Here is a 27168-nt window from a genome sequence, read left to right as displayed (position 1 = left end):
ATCACTTGTTAGTGGTCCTTGAGGTCTTGAGCTAGGGATTGCTGATCTACAGAACATGGATTAAAATCAGTAGGAACTTTTAATGTATAAATCGCTCTTATAATGTATTCTATCACTTATTATCCCTAATTAGACAGACTTTGGGTATTTGTATACTATATTTAAGTGTGTATAGAATGTGAGTATATACAGAAATTCAGATTCAGAATAATTTATTAATCCAAAAAGGAAAATTATTAGTATACAACCTTGCTAAAAAAAAAAAAAACTCAAGTATCCACGGAACACATTTTGTTACAGTCATATGGAAGCATTTCCACTCCTTGTATTGATTCAATTTTCAATGTTCAAGGCCATCCAAGATCTTTAGGATCTTGTAAAAGTTAATCTATGTTAATTATTACAGAGGGAATGATAAGCCTTCAAACAGGTGCATCATCAGTAAATAAATGTGAAAGATTTCTTCTCACTGTGCTCATCTAAGACACTACAGGTGCTTGGGAGCCACACTCCATCCAAACCAGGCCATCCAATATATGGGTAAGGGTCTACAAACAAATAGGATACACCTAAATATACAAGACAGAAATCTAGCAGTAAATTCAAAGTTACTTGTTAGTTACAAAGTTTTTTATGGTTTTTTCGCTCTGCAGACATCATTATTCTGATGTTCTGAATTGCTATGTCATATTTAAAGTAATATATTTCAATGCTATGATTACTAAGTAATTTAACAATAGGGCTTTACCAAAAATAATGCATGAACATCATTTATTTGTAGGGATACAGTTATTTGCATAGAGCCTTTTTTGTGATGGTTACATGCTATCTTTGCTATCTTTGTAGCACGGAAGGGTGTATTTGTAGGCAGAAAACTTAAAATACAAAAATAGATAGATAGAGAGATAGTTTGATTTGTGCATAGTTAGGTATGTGTGGGCAGGTGCATGTTAGTGTCAATGTTGTATGATCTTATTTTATAGTCTTTAGTTTAATTTTTTTAATTAAATCTAATGTTAGAAACCAGCATTTCTTGTGGGTATACACTACAAGACTCTGTATTCGCCAACCATGGTTTCTATCATGGCCTGGGTGTATTATTTATTCTTTTAAAACTGGCAAACAAAGTTTAAGGATGAGGCATTGCATTTACCAAATTTTTAAACACTCTCTCTCTCTCTCTCTCTCTCTCTCTCTCTCTCTCTATATATATATATATATATATATATATATATATATATATATATATATATATATATATATATATATATATATACATATATATATATATATATATATATATATACATATATACATATATATATATATATATATATATATATATATATATATATATACATATATACATATATATATATATATATATATATATATATATATATATATATATATATATATATATATATATATATATATACATATATATATATATATATATATATATATATATATATATATATATACATATATATATATATATAGATATAGATATATCTATATCTATATATATATATATATATATATATATATAGATATAGATATATACACATATATATATATATATATATATATACACACACACACAGGTACATCTCATAAAATTAGAATATCATCATATGTAAATGTATTAAATTTATTTCAGTAATTCAGTTCAAATTATTATGGCTTATAGCCAGTGAAAACCAAAAATTCAGTATCTCAAAAAATTTGAATAATACATAAGACCAATTTAAAAAAAGGATTTTTAATACAGAAATGCTGGCTTAATGAAAAGTACGTCCATGTACAGTATAGTATGCACTCAATACGTGGTCGGGGCTCCTTTTGCATGAATTACTGCATCAATGGTGTGGCATGGAGGCGATCAGCCTGTGGCACTGCTGTGGTATTATGGAAGCCCAAGTTGCTTTGATAGCGGCCTACAGTTCATCTGCATAGTTGTTTCTGGTGTCTCTGATCTTCCTCTTGTCAATAACCCCCCAGATTTTCTATGGGGTTTAGGTGAAGCGAGTTTGCGAGCCAATCAAGCACAGTGATACCATGATCATTAAACCAGGTATTAGTACTTTTGGCAGTGTGGGCAAGTGCCAAGTCCTGCTGAAAAATGAAATCTTCATCTCCATAAAGCTGGTCAGCAGAGAGAAGTATAAAGTGCTCTAGAATTTCCTTGTAGAGGGCTGTGCTGACTTTGGACTTGATAAAACACAGTTGGCCAACACCAGCAGAGGACATGGCTTCCCAAATCATCACTGACTATGGGAACTTCACACTGGACCTCATGCAACTTGGATTCTGAGCCTCTCCACTCTTCCTCCAGACTCTGGGACCTTGATTTCCAAATTTAATGCAAAATTTTCCACGGTCCATGATGATTTGGGGCAAACAGTTATTTCTTTAGAGCAACAAAAGTGTTGGAGCATCTGATTCCTGGCCCATCCCGGGATCTTGTTGAAAGGTCAGTGTTTCCCCTCCTAGAATCTGTGATCAGAAGCCAGAATGTAAGCACAGCATGACCTGTAATATCCAGAGCCAGTGATGACCAGACGATGTGGAGATTGCAGTGAGACATTAGTGTTACATGCCTTACACTTACCTATTTGTGGTAAGTGTTGAATCCATAGGGAGCAGGACTCACTTGTGATGATTGATGGTGATTAAGGATACTGATCACAGCGGAACCGTTGTTTCACGGATGTCACTATATCAATAGACTGTAATTCCACACACTTGGTGGACTGTCATCATATCCACATTTGAACGGCAGATTGCATAACCTACAAATAGTCTTTTAGGACTTTTTATATTATTTGATTCACTTATACATATGGTATTTTTTTGCCAATGTTGGCGCGCTGCTGGTGTTGTGATTTTATATAATTTTGTTGACTCATTTGTTTATGAGGGATTTAAAGCAGTTGCCCACATAGTTTTGGGTTTATCAATAAACCAGTGGATATTAGGGGTTAATTGAAATATATTTCACTTCTATCCATGAGCGCATCGGAGGGAGGCTAATGTTTTTACACGTAGAAAGAAAATACTTTTCAGTAAGCCAACATTTCTGTATTAAAAATCTTTTTTTTATTGGTCTTATGTGATATTCTAATTTTCTGAGATACAGAATTTTGGATTTTCACTAGCTGTAAGCCATAATCATCAAAATTAAAAGAAAGAAATGCTTGAAATATATCACTCTGTGTGTAACACATCTATATAAAATATATGCGTTTTACTTTTTGAATTGAATCTTGCTTAAGAACTTTGTCATGGGTATCCATCAAACATGGCCATTGTTATGACAGATTACTACAAATTCACTCTTTAACTAGGATATTTTCTTGGTGGACCTAATTGGTGGAGGACTGAAGATTACAAAACCAACAGCTAGCAACAATGATAGAGCCCATAGGTAACCAATATGTGGTGTCCAGACCTGTATATTCAGAAAACAGTTTCCACGATGAAAATAAAAAAATTCACAGATATCATAAAACATTCCTGGACCATCTGCGTCTATTTTTCGGGTAGGTTGTATGTCTTTACTATCAGCTATGATGGGATGTTTGGAGCTATAATGAGGCATTAGGCATGTATGAAGTCACTTGTTACTAAGATAAAATATGCTGCATACACTATGTTTGCATTCATGTAACGTACATAAATATGTTTGTAGCTCATGCAAGTACAGTAATAGTTTTACACTAAAAAAGTAGGACATAAATATAATACATTTATGTATTTAACAAATTTATTTCATCTTAATTGCTGTTGTGCTTGTAAAACTTTGTCAAATGACCATTGTTGCCTTTCCTACCTTCATAGATATTTGTTTAAAGGGGCTGAGGAATTGATATGGGTTAATTTATGAGGACTGGAGTACAGTAAATACATTCTGAGAGAAATTTAAAGAACCAAGTCTTATTTTCCAAAAAAAAAAAAAAAAAAATGATTGATGGGTGATATGGGCAAAAATTTAACATTTACTTATATTTTCATAAATCAGCCCTTCCTTGTATATTGTGCTTATCTGCACTTTTGCTTTGAGGTTCACCTTCAAGACATCAGACTAATGAAAAATTCTCCCACATGAACAATTGTTTACTCTGCAATGTGTTGTGTTACCATTGTATTTACGTAATTGTTAATAGCCAGATTTTTCTATCTTGCCAATCAAAATATATTCATTATCCTTTTTATGACCAGAGGCCACCATGACCTAAGCCAAGTTTAGTAGCATTAGCATGTGTCAGTTAACCTGGAACAACTTTATGACTAATTCATATACCTAAATTAATAAAAACCCTGATGTTTATCATATGCCTACAAATGTTTACATACATAAAAAAAATTAGAACATTTGTCCTTTTTTTAATTAATGTTATTTCATTTAATACTGCAATTGTATCTGACAGTTATGCCGTGTACACGCGGTCGGACTTGCCAATGGGACAAGCTCCCTCGGCATTTCCAACGGAAAAATTTAGAGCATGTTCTCTATCTAAGTCCATCGGAAATGCCAACAGAAAAAGTCTGATGGGGCATACACACGGTCGGATTATCCGACCAAAAGCTCCCATCTGATTTTTTCTGTCGGAAATTCCGACCATGTGAACGCGGCATTACACTTATTAAACTTATTTTACAGCATATTCCACTGAAAACTAAAGGTGTCAGTGTTCATCTGCAGGCTGAACTGGGAACTACATTAACTGGTTTTCGATTGCCAGAGGGCACCCATGTTGTCTGTAACAACCAGGACTGAGAGTCAGCAGCTGCACAAAGTGGCTGCTGACACTGAAAGGGTGAACAGTTATAAATGTATCCCCAGCATACTGCAGCATTTATGTGGGGATTGCGTATGGCAAGTGTTTAAATATGATTAAATAATAAATTAAAATTATATTTAGCATCAGCCATATGCAACAAGGCAAATAACAATGTGCATAGTATACCGATGGCAACCAAAACTGTTCTTGTAAATGAATTTCTAATATTGAATTAAAATTATATTCATAGAAAATGTTGCTTGTTTAGTATACCACAGTACAATGTACAAAGTGTAGTAAAACTGCAACCAAGCAGAATATCTCTTCCACAAATCTAACCACAATAATTTAAAATCAGATGGGTTGCTATTTGTTAGTTGTGCACTTTGGGAATGCCCATTTTTTTTTACACTGATGAACGTTCTTGGTACTCATATAAAAAGACATTTGCATAGTATGGCACCAAACAAGATACATAGTTACATAGTTAGTCAGGTTGAAAAAAGACACAAGTCCATCTAGTTCAACCATAAAAATAAATAGATTAATAAAAAATAATATCAAACAGTCCCATATACCCAATCCTATACCCACAGTTGATCCAGAGGAAGGCGAAAAACCCCAGCAAAGCACGATCCAATTTGCTTTAGCAGGGGAAAAAATTCCTTCCTGATCCCCAAGAGGCAATCGGATTTTCCCTGGATCAACTTTACCTATAAATGTTAGTACCCAGTTATATTGTGTGCATTTAGGAAAAAATCTAGGAAGCAATCTACTGAGCTGGCCAGAACCACCTCTGGAGGGAGTCTATTCTACATTTTCACAACTCTTACTGTGAAGAAACCTTTCCATATTTGGAGATGAAATCTAGGCGTAAGGAGTGCCCCCTTGTCCTCTGTGTTGACTGTAAAGTGAATAACTCAACACCAAGTTCACTATATGGACCCCTTATATATTTGTACATGTTGATAATATCCCTCCTTAATCTCCTCTTCTGAAGAGAGAATAAATTCAGTTCCTTTAATCTTTCCTCATAGCTGAGCTCCTCCATGCCTCTTATCAGTTTGGTTGCCCTTCTCTGCACTTTCTCCAGTTCCCCGATATCCTTTTTGAGAACTAGTGCCCAAAACTGAACTGCATATTCCAGATGAGGTCTTACTAATGATTTGTACAGAGGCAAAATGATATCTCTCTCTCTCTCTCTCTCTCTCGACTCCATACCTCTCTTAATGCAAGAAAGGACTTTACTCGTTTTGGAAACCGCAGCTAGGCATTGCATGTTATTATTGAGCTTATGATCTACCAAAACCCACAGATCCTTCTCCACTACGGATTCCCCCAGTTGTACTCCCCCTAGTATGTATGATCCATGCATATTCTTAGCCCCCAAGTGCAAAACTTTACATTTATCAACATTAAACCTCATCTGCCACATATTCACCCAATTAGACAGTGCATTGAGGTCAGCTTGTAAATTGGAGACATCCTGTAAGGACGTTATTCCACTGCATAGTTTGGTGTCATCTGGAAAGACTGAAATAGTACTTTTAATCCAAGACCCTATATAATTTATAAAGATATTAAAAAGTAAGGGTCCCAACACTGAACCGTGGGTACACAAGTGATAACCTTAGACCATTCAGAGTAAGAATCATTAACCACTACTCTCTCAAATCCGTCTTTTAGCCAGTTTTCTATCCATTTACAAACTGATATTTCCAAGCCTGTAGACTTTATCTTACACATTAGCCATGTGTGGGGAACTGTGTGAAACACTTTTGCAAAATCCACGTATACCACGTCCACAGCCACCCCTTTATCCAAGGGTTTACTTACCTCTTCATAAAAAGAAATCAGATTTGTTTGACAACTTCTGTCTTTCGTGAACCCCTGCTGTCGGTTGATTAAAATATTTTTTTCCAGAAAGAACTCATCTATGTGGTCTTTTATTAAACTTTCCAATATCTTCCTGACTATAGAAGTTAAACTAACAGGTCTATAGTTACTTGGTAAAGACTTTGTTCCCTTTTTAAATATAGGCACCACATTGGCCCTACGCCAATCCAGTGGTACCATTCCCATTATTAATGAGTCCCTAAAAATTAGAAATAATGGCTTTGAAATGACAGAGCTCAATTCTTTTAGGATCCATGGGTGGATGCCATCTGGACCAGGTGTTTTATTCCCTAACTATACAGCATGCAGTCAGAATTACACATATGTGTTCCCAGCCCCTGCTAGTGGTTGGCACATCTTATACCCTGAACATTTCTACCAGTGTACAGATTCCAACAAAAAAATATCATAACTGACCTAACAGGCAATACGTTTCATATTTTGAGGTTTAGGAAATCTATGTTCATTAAGAATTATAAGTCGTATTTGTATGTATTATGTTACAATCTTCTGTTCTAGTTGTTCTGCAGAAAAGGCCAAAAGAATTGCTTACACATTTTTTCCCATTGCCTCTTGGCTTCCTATGTACCGAATAAAGGAATGGATCGTCAGTGATATAGTTTCTGGAATCAGCACTGGCCTGGTGGCTGTCCTGCAAGGTAAGCCATTTACTTTCATCATTTAAATCAAGGCTATATTTTAAATGAGCTTGTTAAATAAAAATCCAAATTTTATATATAAGAAGGTTATTGCTAATATCAAAAGTGCTTTTGTATAGAAAGGTCCAGTGCATTCCAGTAGGAGACCAGTGTCGGCGCATGCATGTTTCTAAGCATAAGGTCACTTCTAATTGTGTCTTAGCGTGGGCATTGGCATGGATGCACGTGCATTCTCAGCACTGGTATTAATGCCAAATGCCCATTATAAGTTGGAATGTGACATGGACAGATTGCTGAGTGATCTTCAGCTGCCTCCCAATTAATCTGTGACCTGACCTGCTACTTCTGCCGCCCAGCATGCCCCTGACCTGTCTCTGGATATTTGTCTGCCCATTGTGATCTTGGCCTGTATTTCAGACTTCAATTCCTGCCTTCTGATTCTGTACCCTGCCCCCTGGTTGTTAACTGACCTTGGCCTGTATCTTGACTCAGTCTCTGCCTTATGTCGCTGTGCCTTGCTGTCCAACTGTTAATGACCTTGGCTTGTATCTGAACACTGCCCCTGCTTTCTGATTTGGTACCTTGCTGCCTGACTGTTAACAACCTTTGGCTTGTGTCCTGGCTATTTTTTTTCTTTCAAATGTGGGCCAGTATTGTGAAAGAAAGAGAGTCTTCAATAGTGAAAATACAGTTATAATAAACTGTCTAAGCAACACCTACACAGTTGTTTAGCTGATGTCACAAGCCCACATAAACAATTATTTTCAGTTTAGGCGCTAGCACATATAAAGTAATTACATATAATCAAAGAGTGAATAATAATCCAGGTAGGCTTGAAAGTCCAATATTGTGAAAAAAATGTGAAAAAAACTTTTAAATAATATCACAGTCCAGAAAAAATATATATATTCATAAATCGTTGCAGGGAAAAAAACTCCAATCACCGTGCTCCTGTTTGTAAGAATGCCTCATATACTCCTTATAAAAGGTGCTCCACCACAATCTGTACAAAATGCACGCTTACCAACAACATCTATAATATGCCTCTTTGGTGTCTAAGGGTACCACCCTTTTGCATGTTGTATTCACAGAAGCCACCCTGGTAGTGATATATGGGAAATTGCCAACAGCTTTTCTCTTCAGGCATAAATGGCCGAGACCCAGGGAAAAACAAATGATAATCCAGTATAGTGTAATAATGTTTTATTAAAAGCCAAAGCAAGGATAAAATAGGGATTTTCCACTTACATTTAATTTGATTATATGTAATTACTATATATGTGCTAGCGCCTTGCTTTTTATTGGTTTACGTTTCAGAGGTGGTTTATTCACTGAAACGGCAGTTTCACATTTTTGATTTTTTTTTAGTGTGTTAACATTCTGTGTTGGCGCCAAGGTTTACTACTATTGAATACATGGAAATGGTTACAGCAATAAATACAAGAGGATAAATCTCCATCAAGGCTTCTCTTTTCTACTATAAAACCAGAGCAGAAACTCAGCTAGTATGGGTTACTAAACTCAGACTGGCCCCCAGGTCTATAATAGCTTGCCCTCCACCAGTACATGCTATTGCTTGTCGTTAACAAAAAACAAAATGATTGAGCTGTTTCTAAGCATACACAAAATATGTAAAACGTATATTGTTATGGAAAAAGAGAATTGATTTTACTGAATGTTCTCTCATATTGCAGGTCTGGCCTTTGCCCTTTTAGTGAATGTTTCTCCTGGATATGGACTTTATGCAGCATTTTTCCCTGTCATTATTTATTTTTTTTTGGGGACATCAAAGCACATATCAGTTGGTGAGTAGTTTCCTTTATATAAACATTACACAAGCAACCACAGCCAAGGAGATTTTGAGAGTTTTAAAAGTGAGACCTTTCTCTGCATATCCATAGCACCCACCTTGGTAACTATTGTAAGACAGAAAAAATGTGTGTACCGCGCTCCTGATAAGGAAGAAATAATAAAATAAAAAACAGCTGCAGCTCAAAAATGTGAGATATACACAAATGAAACAGTAACTATAAAAACGTGAGCAGCGCTTCAGAAAGTCAATACAATGTATGAAAATTGTGCAGATAAATATGGATCAAAAGTCCATGGTGGACCAAAAATAAACAATATAAGTGCCAAAAAAAGTGACATAAAAAAGGTGATAACAACATAAAAGGGAAGAAAAAATTAGTCCCAACATAAAAGGGTAATTTTTACTACCCTTTTATGTTGTTATCACCCTTTTTTTATGTCACTTTTTTTTGGCACTTGTTTATTTTTGGTCCACCATGGACTTTTTGTTCCATGTTTATCGGTACAATTTTCATACATTGTATTCACTTTCTGTAGCGCTGCTCACGTTTTTATAGTTATTGGTAATTATTGTATAAAAAATAAGTGCAGAGCTAAACCAAAAATAAAAAAGTGTATCAAATATAAATAAATAAATCGGTGACTTTAAGGCAACTGTAAATAATGTTGATCAACACAATAAACACTTATGAGGTGTATAAGAATGTCCAAAAGAAATGTGCCGAGTATAAGGGTGTCCAGAAACAATGTGCTAAACTCTGCAGACTAGAGTCAAAAGACTAGAGTCAGTAAGTAGAAGTAGAAGGAGTCTTCTCAAACAGAGGGGGTGTTTGGACACAGGATGTTGACTGAAGACTGGAATACACAGCAACCACAGGCAACACGTCATAAACATCTAGAGTTGGGTACTCTTACCAGATCAAGTGGGACGTATCTGCCATATAGCAGTACATCTGTCAGAGCTTGTGGAGGTGGCCTCCCATGAACTCTCCCCAGAGGTTCTCCCTTCGGTCACGATCTCCGATAGGCAAGGTTATCACTTGGGTCACGGTCACCGATAGCCAGGACAGTCACTGGTGGGGGTGGTCAGCTCACTCGCACACTCTTTGATTCCAAGCAGGTTCAAAAGGTCAAAGGAAACCAATCAAGGATGAAGTCATGGAGGAAAAAGAAAAAAGGGGGCTCAACATGGCGTAGGTCAAAAATTAAAGGATTTATTGAATACAAAGCCTTATAGAATAAAAAGTGATCACTGAATAAAAGTCGGTGGCAACGTGGGAAGCTAAAACGCCCTACGCAATGCCCCAGTTGAAGGCTTCTTAGTCGAAACGCGTAGGGCATTTTATCGAAAACCAAAATGTATTTTTAATCACAATAGAGTAGGTAATGTTTAAATTCTTTTTTGTTTTTTTCATTCTCTGGTCCACTTTTCCTTATCTTCCTATCTCAAAACACAAGAGGAAGTGATAGGGACACTTGTCCCAGGATCAAGAGTCTCCATAGGAAAATGTATCCTTTATTCCTGTTCCAGTGACAACTCATATGGATTAATTTACTAAAACTGGACAGCGCAAAATCTTGTGCAGCTCAGCAAAAAAAAAAAAAAAAAAAACAATTAGCTTCATGGTTTTCATGTCAATGCTTAATTGAACAAGCTGAAGTTAGAAGCTGATTGGCTATCATGCATAGCTGCACCAGATTTTGCACTCTCCAGTTTTAGTAAATCAACCCCAATATGTTAAAGGGATATTTGTAGTTTATTGGTGTTGCCAGAAGCTCATCTGCATTAGCCCCCTTTTGATGTTACTACTGACATGGATCATAGAGTCCTCACTGACTAAAGCCATATTCTTTAAGGTCCCTTTCCCGTCTTGAGTTTGATGGTTGGAACAGCTGTACTCCGATTAGTTCCCGATAATCCTGCTGATCCAGACATTAATGAAAAAAGAGTCGTTGTGGCAGCTTCTGTGACAGTGCTTGCAGGAATCTTCCAGGTCAGTGCTAAAACGTGCCTTATTGGAATAATTGTCATCTTTGCTTTATGGCTAAAATTATTTACCAATTTCTTTTTCTTAGCTGGCATTGGGACTGCTACAAGTTGGATTTATTGTCATCTATTTGTCTGATTCCCTGATAAGTGGCTTTACAACAGCTGCCGCCATCCATGTTTTGATATCACAGTTAAAGTTTGTATTGGGTTTAACAGTTGAACCATTCAGTGGACCTCTAGCCTTGTTTTATGTAAGTGAATGTATTTGTTTATAATATTTTGCTCCCCGCTAAATGTGTTTTAATGTCTACCGCTATAGCTAAATATACCAGTACCAAAAAATACTGAGAAACACTTTAACATGTTGTACTGCATCTGGGTAATCAACCATATTTCTAAATGCACTGCAATTTTATAAAGCCAGCATAGTGCATGATTTCAGTTACATGATCTAATTGGCAATATTCATAATCACTTGCACTTGTAAATGTGTGTTGTGTGTTGCACAATTTTCTTACACATTAGCTTATAGGTTCATGCTGTGAATGTGCTATGGTGTGCATTGCCATTCATTATTAATGTCACTCCAACACATGAACAAAATATGTACACCTGGCCCTCTGGTTACGTAAAAGAGTGTTTCTTCTATGTGCACTAGACAAAAAAGGTTAGATGTCTTTTTGGTTCATAAACACGCATTAAAAAGCCATTGAAAACGAATGAGCATACTCAATGCAACACCAACAGATGTGCATTAATATAATTAAGTCCTTAAAGACTAAGTCTACCTTTCTAAACATTTTTCATGTTACAACTATATAAGATGTAATCATGGTTAAATTCTGTGATCATAGTGAGTTTTCCGTAAAGACACAGTTATATGATCTGTGCAGAAAATAAATAAATTAATAAATAGCTAACTTGTACTGCTATAAAACAACAGATCCTACCTATTAATAAAACACCAGTTTAGGCTGCTGAACATGTTATTCTGTAAATACGGGTGTAACGGTGTAACATGTAACATGTTCGAAAGGTAAACATATCCCTTAATGTTAAGCTGATGAAAAAAAAGTATAACCAAGAGCTGCCCCTATATGCATATGAAAATTTTCATAATTGACTCTGGAGTGGTCAGACGCTTAAATTACAAATCTTGACTATTAATTTTAAAGAAAAAAGTAAAGAAACAAAAAAAAAAAAAACAGGGTAAACAAATGTCATAAAGGTCAGGGTATTTAAATATATATAGTCAGGTTTAAGGCTGGTCATAAATGATCCAAATGTTGACAGATTCCAGCTCATTTGGTCCAAATTTGAGCCTAGGAGGTCCTGTGAGCATCGCCTGGCTTGGCAAAAGTTGATTTAAAAACTGAGCCTAATCAAATATACAAATGTATTCAGGCAGTGGTGCAGCTGCTGAATAAAATAGCCATGTGTGGTCAGCTTAATACACCACAGATATAAAATGTTACATAAAAGAAGGGAGTCTTAGATGTCAAGATAAAGGAGATATGTTACATGGGATCTGGCGAGAGAACAATGGACTGGCTGTACAGAAAATTAAAAGAGAAGTATTGACTTATAAAAAAAAAAAAAAACATTTATGCTCACCTAGGTGGATGCAGCATCGAGCCAATGCTGCATCTGTTCCCCGCCGGCTCTGCAGTGAGAACTGAGCACTCAAACACCACTGATTGCTCAGTTCTCCCCTCCACTCTAAGCAGAGAGCCTTGACTGTCAGTCAGCGGCTCTCTGTTCGGCCCCTCCAGCGCTCAATGGAGCGGTGGAGGGGGTGAAAGGGTTTGGCTCAGGCTTTCAACAGATCACTGAGAGGCTGAGCCAGGTGCTGGTCCAGGCATCCAGGTGGATCCTGGCCATATGGTCAGGGTCTTTTCCGAGTCTGGACCGGGTGAGTGGTGTCAGCCGACAGCTGACTTTAGCCTACTGTCGGCTGAAAACGGGTCACAGGAGTGCAGAAAAAAAAGGCATATCCTGTGACCTACAGAAGAAGTACAGTCAAAATAGCTTTGACTTCTCTAAAATTTCACTGATGCAGAAAGATCATATAACTGCTTGAATATATATGCATTTACTGGAGTTTCTATTTAAAGTGGTATAAAAACCCAAAAACAAAAATGTATTATATTGCACATTATATTATATTGCACCTTACTAATTCTTAGATGTGGTTTTCATTTTTTTAGGTATTTCTGCCTTTATTTTGCTTAGTGATGCAGCCAGTAAGTCTGTAATATTTCAAGTTCCTTTAACAGACTAAGCTATCCAGCAAAAGTGGCAATTAGAGAGTTGAAGAAAAACAATTTATTACTGGGAGGGGTGCTTAGAGTGATCAGCTTTTATTCATTTATGTAAAACCTTTATTCCAAAAGGAAAAAATAACTGGAGAGTCAGTATATTTTAACCTCTCATGTTTTGTGGTTTTAATGAAAAAAAAACAAAAAACAGAAAACACGTTCTTTAAGTTATTTGCTTCTTTAACCATTGAACTTGAACTAATATGAGGGTACAGATATTCGCTGTAATCTACACTTTGGAATGCAGATTTATAACACTGCTGATTTTGTTTTACAGACTTTGGAAGGTATCTTTACCCAGATTACAAAAACAAACATTGCAGATCTTGTTACATCTATTATCATCATGGTTGTAGTTTTTGCAGTGAAAGAAATTAATGATCGTTTTAAAGCAAAGATTCCTGTACCAATCCCAATTGAGGTTATAATGGTAAGTAGCACAGCCATCTGGGCTACCTTTAAAAAGTAAGATGTCTCAAAGTAGGTGATAGACAGTGAGACAGGGAGCTACCACAATTGTGTTGTACTCTACATTATTGCAAATAGACTCTTGTTCTGAATCCATAAAATGGTGGGTATGATAGCATTAATTAGATTAATTAATTAGACTTGCTTGTCCACGTCTTTATATTGGATTATCAATTATATATATAACAGTGGCGGAACTATAGGGGTCGCTGCAGTCGCACTTGCAACTGGGCCCTGCCGTTCTGCCACTGTGGGGGGGCCCCAAGACCCGGCATCTCCCCTTGCACCCCATTTAACATGCAGGGGTGGGTGGGAGGCGACAATCAGCAGCTGTATGGTGCCCGCGAGCCGTGGGATCTCCCTGGGGCTTGTAATTCTCTCTCCAAATGTATACAGTGGAGAGGGGAGGGGCATGTATCGGCTTCACTCTTTAGTGAGTCGCTCTGCTTCTACACTCTTGATGATACATGCCTGGGTTAGAGGCACCTCCCCTCTCCACTGTATACATTCGGAGAGAGAACTACAAGCCCCAAGGAGATCCCACCGCCCATGGACACAATAGAGCTGCCAATCGCTGCCTCCCACTTCTCCCCAGGTGGGGGGTACAGAGATGTGCTGAGGGTCCAAGGTGCACAGCGGAGACCAGCCAGGTACAGGGGAACATCTGGTAGGGGGGTGGGTGACTGTCTGGGGAACCTGATGTAAGGGGGGCTCTCTGGGGACCCTGAAGTAAGGGGGCTTTCTGGGGACCCTGATGTAAGGAGGGGCCCTCTGGAGACCCTGATGTAAGGAGGGGCTCTCTGGGGACCCTGATGTAAGGAAGGGGCTCTCTGGGGACCCTGATGTAAGGAAGGGGATCTCCGGGGACCCTGATGTAAGGAGGGAGGCTCACTGGGGACCCTGATGCAAAGGCAAGCTCTCTGGGGACCCTGATGTAAGGAAGGGGATCTCTGGGGACCCTGATGTAAGGAGGGAGGCTCACTGGGGACCCTGATGCAAAGACAGGCTCTCTGAGGACCCTGATGTAAGGAGGGGCTCTCTGAGGACCCTGATGTATGGGGGGGCTCTCTGGGGACCCTAATGTATGGGGGGGCTCTCTCACATGTATATCATATACATGTGTATGCCCGCCCAAGCGTATACATTTCTTTACTTTGGCTCTAGCCCAAGATCTTTTGAAGACCTAGCAACGCCCCTGGTGGGGGCCCTTCATGGTTTCTTGCACCGGGGCCCTGAAGATTCTAGTTACACCTCTGATATATAAGATGCTAGGAGCTGACAGCCCCAGGCTCTATTTATAACTAAAATATCACTTTTCTGTGTACTGCCTGTTAACACTTTGGATTGCCTATAACATATCTTGCTTATGTTTTATTTGTTGGAATGATGAGAATCAGCATGATGTGTTAAACTTAAATAATACTATGGAACCTGTTTATAAAAGGTCAAAATAAAACTTTTCTTTATACAAGGGCTGTACTGAAAGTAATGCAAAAGTGGGCCGTCATTGAGTTCTTGATGAAGGACAATTCATGTTAGCGGTCACAGTTGATGGTCTCCCATTGCATGGTTTGTCTTCACTGCTGGTTTCCACTTCTTTAAACGTCTTCATCCATCTTGTCAATGATGTCATCTCTGTAAACATTCTATAGCCTTCTGTGAAGGTTGGACATCCAGAATCACTCCTTTGTCAAGAACTCAATTCTAGTATGTTGCTTCTGCTTGAAATACATTATTTACTCACAATGAAAAAGAAGAAGAGTCAGTACAAAGGAAGAGTTAGGCTGGTTTCCCCGCATCCAATTCGCATGTCAGGAGATTGTGACCGGCTCTTTATGGACCTGGTTCACACATCTTCGGAGTGGCTCTGGTGCGAATTCCACAAGAGTCCTGTGCATCCTATGGTCTGTTTCAGGTCTGAATTCAGCCAACAAAAATTCGGGCTGAAATTAGGCCTGAAACGTTGAACAGGAATGCACCAGACCCCATGCTATAAGCCGCTCCTTGCGGAAGTGTGAACCTAGCCTTACTCTACCAACCTATTTAATTTGTAAGTTATGCTCAATTTTTCATTACTTTTGGCACAGCTCATTGTTGCCACACCTCAATCATTCTTGTGAAAAGTGGTGGAAATGTTGTTGCAGTATCAAATGGGGTTTGGTGAAATCGTAAGTTTACCTATTTACAAAAATAAGCCGAATAATGCTCATTAGTTTATTATTAACTTTTGCAAATACAGTTGGTTGTAATATTAATGAGGGAATCAAGGTTTAGAGAAGAGGATACGGGATGATGTTAACATCAGCAAAATCTTGTAAATTGTTTTCTTTTACCTTTCCTGTCTACTTTGCAGACAGTCATTGCAACTGGAGTTTCATATGGATTTAATTTTCAACAAAAATATGGTGTAGCCATTGTAGGGAAATTAGAGAAAGGGTAAGATACATTTTTTTTGTTTTAGTTAAGACAACTGTTATTATTATTATTATTATTATTATTAATAATGATGGGGTCAATACTATACTATCATCATGTGTTTTTTAATGTTTTCCTTTTTATAAAGAAGATCTATAATCACACACTTAATTTTTTTTTTAACACCAGCATTGTAATAGCAATAAAAACAATAGTTATTTTGACAATCCAACATAGGATTATCTGAAAAATCCCCTGTTTTTGAGTGTTGTCTGTCAGCTGGCCATCGTTTTCCACAACTCACTAGATTCCCTGCATGCTCTGAAACTTTACCTGTGCTCATTCCTTTGGTTTACTTCTGACTTCTAAGGACTACATATCCCATGGTGATTTTCTGCTCTTAAGTAGTGATTACTGTGCTGTCTCTCCTTACTAAAACTCATCCTCTTTAGCACCTCTGTAGTCTTTGTGAAACGTGGAACACAGAAATGTATATTCACAGGACATTGTGAATAATTGTCACAGAATTCAAGGAAGTAAATGTTTGGGATGCTTCAAAAAGCAAGTTTTCAAACTTCAAGTTTGTTCAGATTAAGTAGACTAGAAATAAATGAAATACAATGTGGAAATAAACATATACTTTTATATATATTTATATAATTTTGACCATAGATACACTTATCTGTCACTTGGCATTGAGTACTGCTGCTAAAATTACTGTTAACCACTTGAGAACTAGCATTTTACACCTGTTCCTGTCCAGGCCATTTTTTAGTTTTTAGTGCTAGATAGTTTGACTGACAAATACTCTGTCATGAAATACTGTTCTCAAATAAATTGTATATATTTTTAGACAGATAAGGTTTTATTTTGGTGTTTTTGCTACGTAAAAAAAGACCAACAATTTGAAAAAAAAAAAAACTGCTTCCCTTAATTTCAGATATACAACATAGTAAATAAAAACATTAGAACATTATTACAGTACGAAAAAAAACCCAGATGACCCCTTTCTGGAATGTAGACACACAAGGGTGATCTTATTTTTCATCACAATTTTTGGGAAATAAATAAACATGCCAGTATTGAGGGGTTACAACATAGAGTTTGGTAAAGGTGCACAAGATACATTAAATGTATAGGTCATACACATTAGGCTCAAGAGCTGAAGGGGCTAATTTAAAGTTTATATACAATGGGGCGATGGAGATGAATGAGGTTAATGTGCAGGATAAGGCTGATGAAGGTTTACTATACAGCAGTGCTGTGTCTTGGCCTAGGCCGACAAGGCCCAGGCCCAGGGCGGCACTTTGCGGGGGGCGGCAAAAAAGCCACCCCCACACAAAAACATCCCCCAGGCCCGTCCTCCCGAGTCTCACCTCCCGCAGCCACCTCCTGCTCAGATACAGACTCCCATGTGCACACAGTGGCATCGGCGCATCCGCCGCCCACAGCCACTGAGGTGCCTGACCAGTGGCGGAGTGATCTGCAGCCTTGTGTGCTACGCCGGGGTCTGGGAGCTGGGACTTGTCTTCAGACATCAGGAAATCCCGCCCAATGCTTCACCATGCAGCGTGACATGCTGCCCAGACTCAGGTAGGACACCATTGCAAGGGGAGAGTGGGGAGGAGTGTATGCCAGCCAAGGAGTGAGTGTCAGGGGGTGGAAGGCTGTGCATTCTCCTCATGCTGTGTTTGGAGGATTGGTGGCAGCCCGCTCTGCTGGGGCTTGTAGTGCCCTCGATGGGGGGCTGAGATATGGCAGCCTCCTATGCTGGGACTTGTAGTACCTTAGACTGTGGGGGGACTGAGGAATCCTCAGTCCCCCAGAGAGGGCACTACAAGTCCCAGCAAGGGAGGCTGCCATATCTCATCCCCTCACAGAGGGCACTACAAGTCCCAGCAGAGGAGGCTGCCATATCTCAGCTCCCCGCAGAGAGCACTATGGGTCCCAGCAGAGTGAGCTGCCATTTTTCACTCCCCTGTAGTCTAGGGCACTACAAGTCCCAGCAGAACAGGCTGCTCTTACAGAACAGGAGAAGGACGGGGAGAGAAGGAGGCACAGGTTTAAGATGAGGGAGGATTTTTTCTGAAAGTGAGGATTTATGCTGGGAGGGGGAGATGGGAGAGGATTTGTGATGGGGGGGATTCATGCTGGGAGGGGGAGATGGGGGAGGATTTGTGCTGGGAGGGGGAGATGGGGAAGATTTTTGCTAAGAGGGGTATTTATACTGGGAGGGGGAGATGGGGGAGGATTTATGCTGGGAGGAGGCGATGGGGGAGGATTTGTACTGAGAGGGGTATTTATACTGGGAGGGAGAGATGGGGGAGGATTTGTGCTAAGAGGGGGGATTTGTGCTGGGAAAGGGGAGGTTGAGGCAAGGGTTTGTGCTGAGAAGGGGGATTTGTACTGGAATGGTTTATATGAGGGTGAGGATTTGTGCTGAAAGGGGGTATTTTTGCTGCTAAGGGGGAGATGGAGGGGGCTGGGGGTTTGAAGGGGTATGGTTTAGATATGACAGGGCGGGTCTTAAATAGGAAGGGGTGTGGCCTTGACAGGAAGGGTGGGTCTTATTTAAATTGGGGGGTGCATGAATTTAGTCAGGCCTAGGGCAGCACAAACTGCTATACAGGTCAGATCAGAGACAGGATGGAGCTGACATATACTGTCGAGGGGTGGATGACTGTCATCCTGCCTCCAGGAGTGTACCTTCTATCCAATACCAAACTAAAGTTTTTAGTGGAAACTAATGTTAAATTGTGTACATTTCAAACCTCACCCTTACAGATTTTAGAGATGCTTTCCTTTTATGCCTTACCATTTTAAAAACATCAATATTATTAGTATTATTATTATTATTATACAGGATTTATGAAGTCATAGCAGTTTTCTTTCATTCCTAGCAATGTTTGTATAGATAAGAATGTATTGTTTGTACATGGGCAATGAACTGGTTATAAAACAGAAGATAAAGAGTAGCTATATAAACATAAAAATTAGCTATGACTAAAGTAGCCTATAGATTATTCCTTTTTTTTTTTTTATTGCTCACCCAGCAGGTTGATGAAGAAATTATTTGTTTCCCGCATCCTTTGTATTCTGACAACGGGAAGACTTCCCCACCATCAGGTTACACTGATCAGCACTGCCAGCTATAGAGCTGATCAAATGGCAAAAATATGACAGGCTGGTTATGCAGAAGTCGATCGGTAGACTCACCCTGCCCATGCACGGATCACAATTTGACTGGTCCCTGCTGAACCGGCTGATTTTCAATCCATGTATGGCCTGTTTAAGGCCGGGTTCACACTGGTACGACAAACGCTCCAATATTGAGAGCTCATGTCGCATGACGTGTGAAAATCAATGTTTCCCTATGGGAGCCATCTTAATTGGTCTGACACAAGTCGGTCGGACTTTGAAAATGCTCCCTCCACTACTTTGGTCCAACTTTGGTCCTACTTCAGCCCATTGAATATCACTGAAGTCGGATCAAAGTTGGATCACTGTCCTAACTGATCCGACTTTGGCATGCGACTTGTGCTCTGATGATCTTGAAGGGGAACTCCACGCCAAATTTTTTAATAAAAAATGGCATGGGTTCCCCCTCCAAGATCATACCAGGTGCTTCGGTCTGGTATGGATTTTAAGGGGAACCCCCATGCTGAAAAAAATGGCACGGGGTCCCCCAAAATCCATACCAGACCCTTATCTGAGAACATAGCCCGGCAGGTCAGGAAAGCGAGCACCCCCCCTCCTGAACCGTACCAGGCCGCATACCTTCAACATGGGGGGTGGGTGCTTTGGGGCGGGATCACCGGGTGATGTCATTCAAAGGCCCCATACCTTATGACGTCACTGCCCAGAACATGATGGGATGGTGACATCACAAGGGGCGGGCCTCCATTGACCCTGCCCCATGCCAATATAAGTAGTAGCACTCCGCGCACCCAGCATTCGAGCGGGAGAGAGCATTGAGTCAACTACGGAAGAAGGACAGAGGCAGAAGACAGCGGAGAAGACTCAGCAAAAGAGCAAGAAGACAGCAGAGAAGGCAGAAGACAGCGGACAGGGGGAGAAGAAGGCAGAGGCAGAAGACAGCGGACAGAGGTAGAAGAGAGGGGAGAAGACCCAGAGAGGGGAGAAGAACCGGCAGAGGCAGAAAACATCAGCGGAGGAGGCAGAAGAGCCGGAGAGGTGAGAAGAAGTTGGAAAAGCTGCCATAATAAATTACTTTAAAAACATGTGTACTGTGTTTTATTTTTGACACTTTTTTTTTAGGTGAATGGGTAGGGGTACAATGTACCCCATACTCATTCACATAGGGTGGGGGGGGCGGAATCTGGGGGCTTCCAGATATTTGTTAAAGGGGGCTTCCAGATTCCGATAAACTCCCTGCCCGCAGACCCCGGCAACCAACAGCCAGGGTTGTCGGGAAGAAGCCCTAGTCCTCATCAACATGGGGACAAGGTGCTTTGGGGTGGGGGCGCAGGGCCCCCCTGCTGAAAAGCACCCCCCATGTTGAGGGCATGCTGCATGGTACGGTTCAGGAGGGGGCTGCTCGCTCATCCCCATCCCCTTTTCTGACCTGCCGGACTGTGTGCTCGTATAAGGGCCTGGTATGGATTTTGGGGGGACCCCACACCATTTTTTTGGCATGGGGGTTCCCCTTAAAACCCATACCAGACCGAATGGCCTGGTATGCTCCTCGAGGGGGAACCCATGCCATTTTTTTTCTAACATTTTGCATGGAGTTCCCTCTAAAGATTCATACCAGACACAGTGCCTGGTATTGCCAGAGATCAAAGTCAGATCCCTGTTCATTGAGGTCGAACGCATGTCAGACTTCAAGTCGCAGGGCAAAGTTGGATCCAAAGTAGTACAACTGTCGTGTCATACCAGTGTGAACCCAACTTAAGGGAGTGTATCCTGTACAGTACAGTAGAATAAGTAGTTTTTAATCCTATTTGCTTTTGGTGTTTGTAAACATTTTCATTAAATGGATTTTTAACATTTTCTACATGCAACATTCCTGTTTTGGCCTATATGATAGCATGAAGCTCAGAGCCACTGAGCAGCAATAAATCTTTAGGCTGTCAGCAGATCACCCACCAAAAATTTGGCACAGTCCCTAAAAATAGAGAGCAGCTGAGCATGTGCAGAGCAGGATGAGACAGGGTATTACTGGATTTATACAGTATAGGAATTTATTTTTAATGTTCTACATAGCTATACCTGCAAAAGGGGCCAGCCTGAAGTGATCTAGAAGGACTACATTTTCTGACTAAACTTCCACTTTAATTTCCACAGTAAAAATGATGTGAGGTGGATTACGACAAACCTAGCATTTGTGTACCTTACTCCATTTTCTGCATGGAAAGACAATGTTTACTATTCGTGTTTTCTATGTATAGGTTTCAGCCTCCAATGGCTCCAAGCATTTCAGTTTTTAAAGACTGTGTAGCGGATGGATTTTCAATTGGTATTGTTGGCTTTGCTGTAGCCTTTTCTGTGGCCAAAGTATATTCAATCAAACATGACTATGTTATCAATGGTAATCAGGTATGTGAATTTACAATTACATTAACATGTCTCTAGCTTATTTTTGTCTAAATGTTCAGAACCCCGCGTTCCTCTGTTGGAACTGGCGAGCGCTGGCTGCCTTCGTAAACACGAGGATCCTGTAGCCCATCGGTACTCAACTACTAGACCTCTGCCTGTCATTCTGCACGGTCCAGTTCCCCTATCGGCACTGCCCACCGGGATCTGGCACCCAGGACCTTTTTGCTCTGGATGATCTATTAGGGGGCATCTGGTTGTGGAGGTGGTTGCTCTTTTGTCCTCTCGACTTGCAATAGACTAGATAATATGTATGTCCTTAAAGCCCTGACGAAGCAAAATTTATGTGAAACATGCTGGCTGGCTGATCACAAACGATTTCTGAACACAATCTATTGCATGGTCATCCTAACATTGATTGCTATTTTTTGTAATGTTTATTTTAATATGTTTTCAATAAAATTTATACTTTTATATTAATTATTGCTGGATTGGCTCACCGTAAACAGACACATTATCTCCCTTCAAAAATCCCATTTTACTAGAGAGAGCTCTGTCTCCCTCTTTACATTTGCATTACTTTTTTTTATTTGCTATTCGCAAGAGTTAAAAGTCATACTTCATTGTAATGCACTGTATTTGTTTGGGTCTATTTCATAAACTTGCAGGAACTGGTGGCCTTTGGATTAAGCAATATATTTGGTGGCTGTTTCAGAGGATTTGCTGCAAGCACCTCACTATCGCGATCCGCTGTGCAGGAAAGCACAGGGGGTAAAACACAGGTAAATGTGTTCTCATTGACAATCCCACATACAGTAAAACCTTGGATTGCGAGCATAATTTGTTCCAGAAACATGCTTGTAATCCAAAGCACTTTTATATCAAAACAAATTTTCCCATAAGAAATAATGGAAACTCAAATGATTCGTTCAAAAATCATTTATTCATAGGTCCTTCAGTTTATAGTCCATATAAAAAGATTATAGCAATGTGACCAGGTTGTGTAACCATAAAATGTCCATCCACAAATGGAAGCCTCCACAAGGGTATTAGAAGCAAAATCCAGCAGGAGCTACAAAGTATAAAAGAGAAGAGAAGTGCCTCTAAGTGTAGCAACATGTTGCTAAATGTTGTACCTTCAATAAATGTAACCATATTGCTATACTTAGAGGCACCTCTCTTCTCTTTTATACTCAGTTGTGACATGACGCTACTTGTATATCAAGGCATTGCTTGTATATCAAGTCAACATTTATTTAAAAATTTTGCTTAACTTGCAAAACACTCTCAAACCAAGTTACTCTCAATCTAAGGTTTTACTGTAAAATGATCTTTTGTTAGCTTTTCTATGTATTGCCTTATCTAAAGTGCTTGATTATATGTGTATAAAGAGCTAGGTAGAAATATACAAATAATATTGTAAACGGATCTGTAACACAAGCCATTGCAGTCAAAAAGATTTCTTGCCAATCGACTTTCCAAATCATAATACATATATGTAACTCTCGTTTAGAAGGTTATGACAAATGACCCTCCGCAAATAAGATATTGTGCTAAACCTGTAGGTAAATAGAGATAACCAGAACACCTTTGCTAAGTGGAAGAGGGGGTTTAATAATAAAGATGTCAGTGCCTCCACCCAGAACAGGGCCTCTGTGAATCTTAAGATGGATACATACTATACAATTTTCTTTAGATTTTTTTGCTTTACATTTACCAAAACCATACAATATGAGGTCAAACCTTAATAATTTCAATTTGTATGCAATCAGGCAGGCCCTTGCACTACATGGTTTTGTATAGTGTGTATCCAGCTTAAACAAAGTAATTGGAAGCACAGGTAGCACTAGGAACTGCAATCAGCATATAACACTAACCATAAGTATATAGGTGCATATCCCTATTGAAATAATACAAGATTTATTTCACAAAATATTAATCATAGTATATACATCCAATGTACAAACAGGCATTATCAGCAAAGGGCCCAACAAGAGTCCTAGTGGACATATACCCAGGTACACAGTATATAGCTATTAATAGAGATACCTTGTCCAGATGAATGTTGCAGAAAAGTCCAGTTGCAGGGGCCTCTGAGGATGATCACGATGTGATATTCATCTTGGTTTTGGAGACCTGCTGACAAGATCTATAATGATTAGGAGACCCTCTAGCTTTTGTTTAAACAGCCTGGACTGCAGCTTTTCACCAACAGAAACTGTGGTGTGGCACTGGAACTCAGAGTCAGCCAATGTTATACTCTGTGCTTGGTCCCTAGTAGCGTCTAATCTGTCATGCAACCAGACCTCTAACTACCAGAAGGATGCCCAACCCAGCTCTAGCATATGCTGGTTATTGAGCCCTGAACTAAAACTAGCTATATAATCCCACACTGGAAATGACAGGGTTAATTACACACACCACACACACATCTACACCACTACACATATACAGAAGCACAGACCTAGCTATGTGGCACCATGTATGTGAAATCATAACAATAGGAGATAGATACTCATACTGTCACAAGGGTTCAAATACACACAAACACTCAAGAAGCTATGAGAAGCTGCAGTTAACATAGAAACACTTGCATAATAGTCTCTTATTCTGGTCTGGATGAAGTACAACAGATTCTGTGTGCGTAAAGGTCATATGGCTCAGTTCCTCTCTCTCTTTCTTCACTTCCTTCTTCTGGGGTTTTTAACCTAGACCCACAGAGACAAGAAGTGATGTACATAAATAGATGTACATAAATTACACCAAAAAATTGAAAGGGTAAATAAACAGGAAATGCATTGTGCACGTAAGCCAAAACTCTATTAAAAGAGAAGTTTAGTTTAGTTTTTTTTGTAGAAATCATACTTACCTAGGTGGATGCTGCATCTGTCCCTGCCGGTTCTAAGGCTGAGAACAGGGTGATCAAACACTGCTGATCACTCAGTTCTCAGTGCTCCGTGAGCAGAGAGATGGTGACTGTCAGTCAGTGGCTCTCTGCTCTTCCCCCCTCCTCCCACACTCACTGGAGTGCTGGGCTGTGGAGGAAGTGGCTCGCCGAGAGGCTGGGCCAGCTGTTGGTCCAAGCTTCCAGGTGGATCCCGGCCATATGGTGGCAACCTTTCCCCATCCTGGACCGGCTCTGTGACATCAGCCAACCGCAGACTTTAGCTGGTGCACTCAGAATCTGGTGCAGCTGTGTATGGTAGCCAATCAGCTTCTAACTTCAACTTGTTCAATTAAGCTTTGGCAATAAAACCTGAAAACTGATTGGTTTCTAGGCAGAGTTGCACCAAATTTTGCACTCTTTGGTGATGTCTCAGTTTCGCACATTATGCCTTTTAAGTTTGTAGTTTACCCCAATTTGTTATACATTTTTATATAGTTTTAAAGATTATTTTGGGGACTGAAATGGCTTTCATTTGGCAGCAAATTTTATTACATATTTTTGTTGCTCAATTTGGGGGAGGGGGGTATTTTTATCTCTTTTTAATTGTATGTAAACGGTACTGTGCAAAAGTTATAGGCAGATCTGTAGAAATGCTGTAAAGTAAGAATGCTTTCAAAAATATATTTTTTAATTGTTTATATTTATCAATTTGCAAAATGCAAAGTGAGCAAAAACAAGAATGCTCTAAATCAAATAAACATTTGGTGTGACTGCGCTTTGGCTTTAAATCAGCATCAATTCAATTCACCAAGCTCTATTAAAGAAGCACAAAGAAACCAGCAATGTTGAGGACCATAGACGCAGTGGTCCACCAGGGAAACTTAATGCAGCACATTTGAAAGACACATCATGCTTATGTCCCTTCAACATCAGGAGATGTCCAGCAGTGCTATCAGCACAGAACTGGCAGAAACCAGTGGGACCCAGGTACATCCATATACTGTTCAGAGAGGTCTGGCCAGAAGTGGTCTTCATAGAAGAATTGCAGCCAAAAAGCCATACCTCTGAAATGGAAATTCAACTATACACGAAAACATAGGAATTAAGGTACAGAAAAATGGCAGCAGGTACTCTGGACTGATGACGTAAAATTTCACTGAAGGGCTGGAGAGCGGTACAATGATGAGTGTCTGCAGGCAATAGTGAAGCATGGTGGAGGTTCCTTTGCGAGTTTGGGGCTGCATGTCTGCAAATAGAGTTGGAGATTTGGTCAGGATCAATGGTGTCTTCAAATTTGAAAAATAGAGGCAGATACTTATCCATCACACCATACCATCAAGGTGGAGTGTGATTGGCCCCACATTTGTTCTGCAGCAGGACAAGACCTCAAACATACAGATGCTATCATTAAGAACTATCTTCAGCTTAAAGAAGAAAAAGGAGTCCTGGAAGTGATGGTTTGTCCCCCACACATCCTTAATGTCAACATCATTGGTTCTGTCTGGGTTTGCATGAATAGCCAGAAGGATTTGAGGCAGCCTACATCCAGAGAAGATTTGTGGTTGGTTCTCCAAGATGTTTGGAACAACCTACCCAGATAGCAAGGATAGCGTGCCACAAATTTGTGACAGTGTTGAGTTGCAAGTCTGTTAACTTACTGCACATTTTCACTGGCAAGTGGTACACTTGAAGAGCACTTGAAGCACATGTTCAAGTTGACACTTTTCCAATTTGTAGCAAATTTGGGTGGCAAGTCTCTAGCAAGAGCAAAAGTTGCAATGGTGAGTCTACAGCAATAGCTCTGCAAGTCTACAGCATGAAAATTCAGCCACAATGACCCCCTGTTGTAAGATGATTATTGCACAACATAACTGAACCAGAACTTGCAGCAGACTTGCAGAATGTTTGCAAACAAAGTTGTTCTGGAGTAATGCAATGCGGACTTGCTGCAATTGTGCAACAAACGTGAAGCCTGGCAAGTCTAGCAATAGCTTATCAAGTCATGTTCAAACTTACAGCACAATTGATTGCTATCTGGGTACCTGTCGAGTTCCTTCAAAAAATGCATGTGTGCAACTTTACATAAAAGAATTGATGCTGTTTTGATGGCAAAGGGTGGTCTCACCAAATATTGAGTTGACATGAATTTCTTTTTGTCCATTTACTTTCCATTTTGGTAATTGATAAAAACAAACTATTAACACTTCTATTTCTGAAAGCATTGTTAACTTACAGCATTTTCACAACTGCCTATAACATTTGTGAGGCTAATAAACTGTCACTGTGCAAGGAGTGATACAGAGAGCTATAGTAGCTCATTGTATTGCTGCTTCTCTTCTCTCTCTCCCCTGAGATCAGAGAGTGATAGCCTTAGGGAAAG

General features: G+C 39.5%; 1 protein-coding gene across 1 annotated transcript in view; it reads left to right on the top strand.

Moving 5' to 3' along the window:
• Positions 1-3414: 3414 nt before the first annotated feature.
• The window catches only part of LOC141133941 (chloride anion exchanger-like), a 48257-nt gene continuing 24503 nt past the window's right edge, over positions 3415-27168 (top strand). The window contains exons 1-9 of the mRNA XM_073623552.1: positions 3415-3545; positions 7203-7342; positions 9037-9147; positions 11012-11148; positions 11231-11395; positions 13740-13892; positions 16284-16366; positions 21757-21904; positions 22570-22683. Of these exons, the coding sequence (XP_073479653.1) occupies positions 3415-3545; positions 7203-7342; positions 9037-9147; positions 11012-11148; positions 11231-11395; positions 13740-13892; positions 16284-16366; positions 21757-21904; positions 22570-22683 (1182 nt within the window). The remainder of the gene's footprint in view (positions 3546-7202; positions 7343-9036; positions 9148-11011; positions 11149-11230; positions 11396-13739; positions 13893-16283; positions 16367-21756; positions 21905-22569; positions 22684-27168) is intronic.

The sequence above is a fragment of the Aquarana catesbeiana genome, linkage group LG03, assembly GCF_042186555.1.
Source record: "Aquarana catesbeiana isolate 2022-GZ linkage group LG03, ASM4218655v1, whole genome shotgun sequence".
Taxonomy (NCBI): Eukaryota; Metazoa; Chordata; class Amphibia; order Anura; family Ranidae; genus Aquarana; species Aquarana catesbeiana.
The sequence above is the reverse complement of the archived record's forward strand: the minus strand, read 5'-3'. Positions and strand labels throughout refer to the sequence as shown.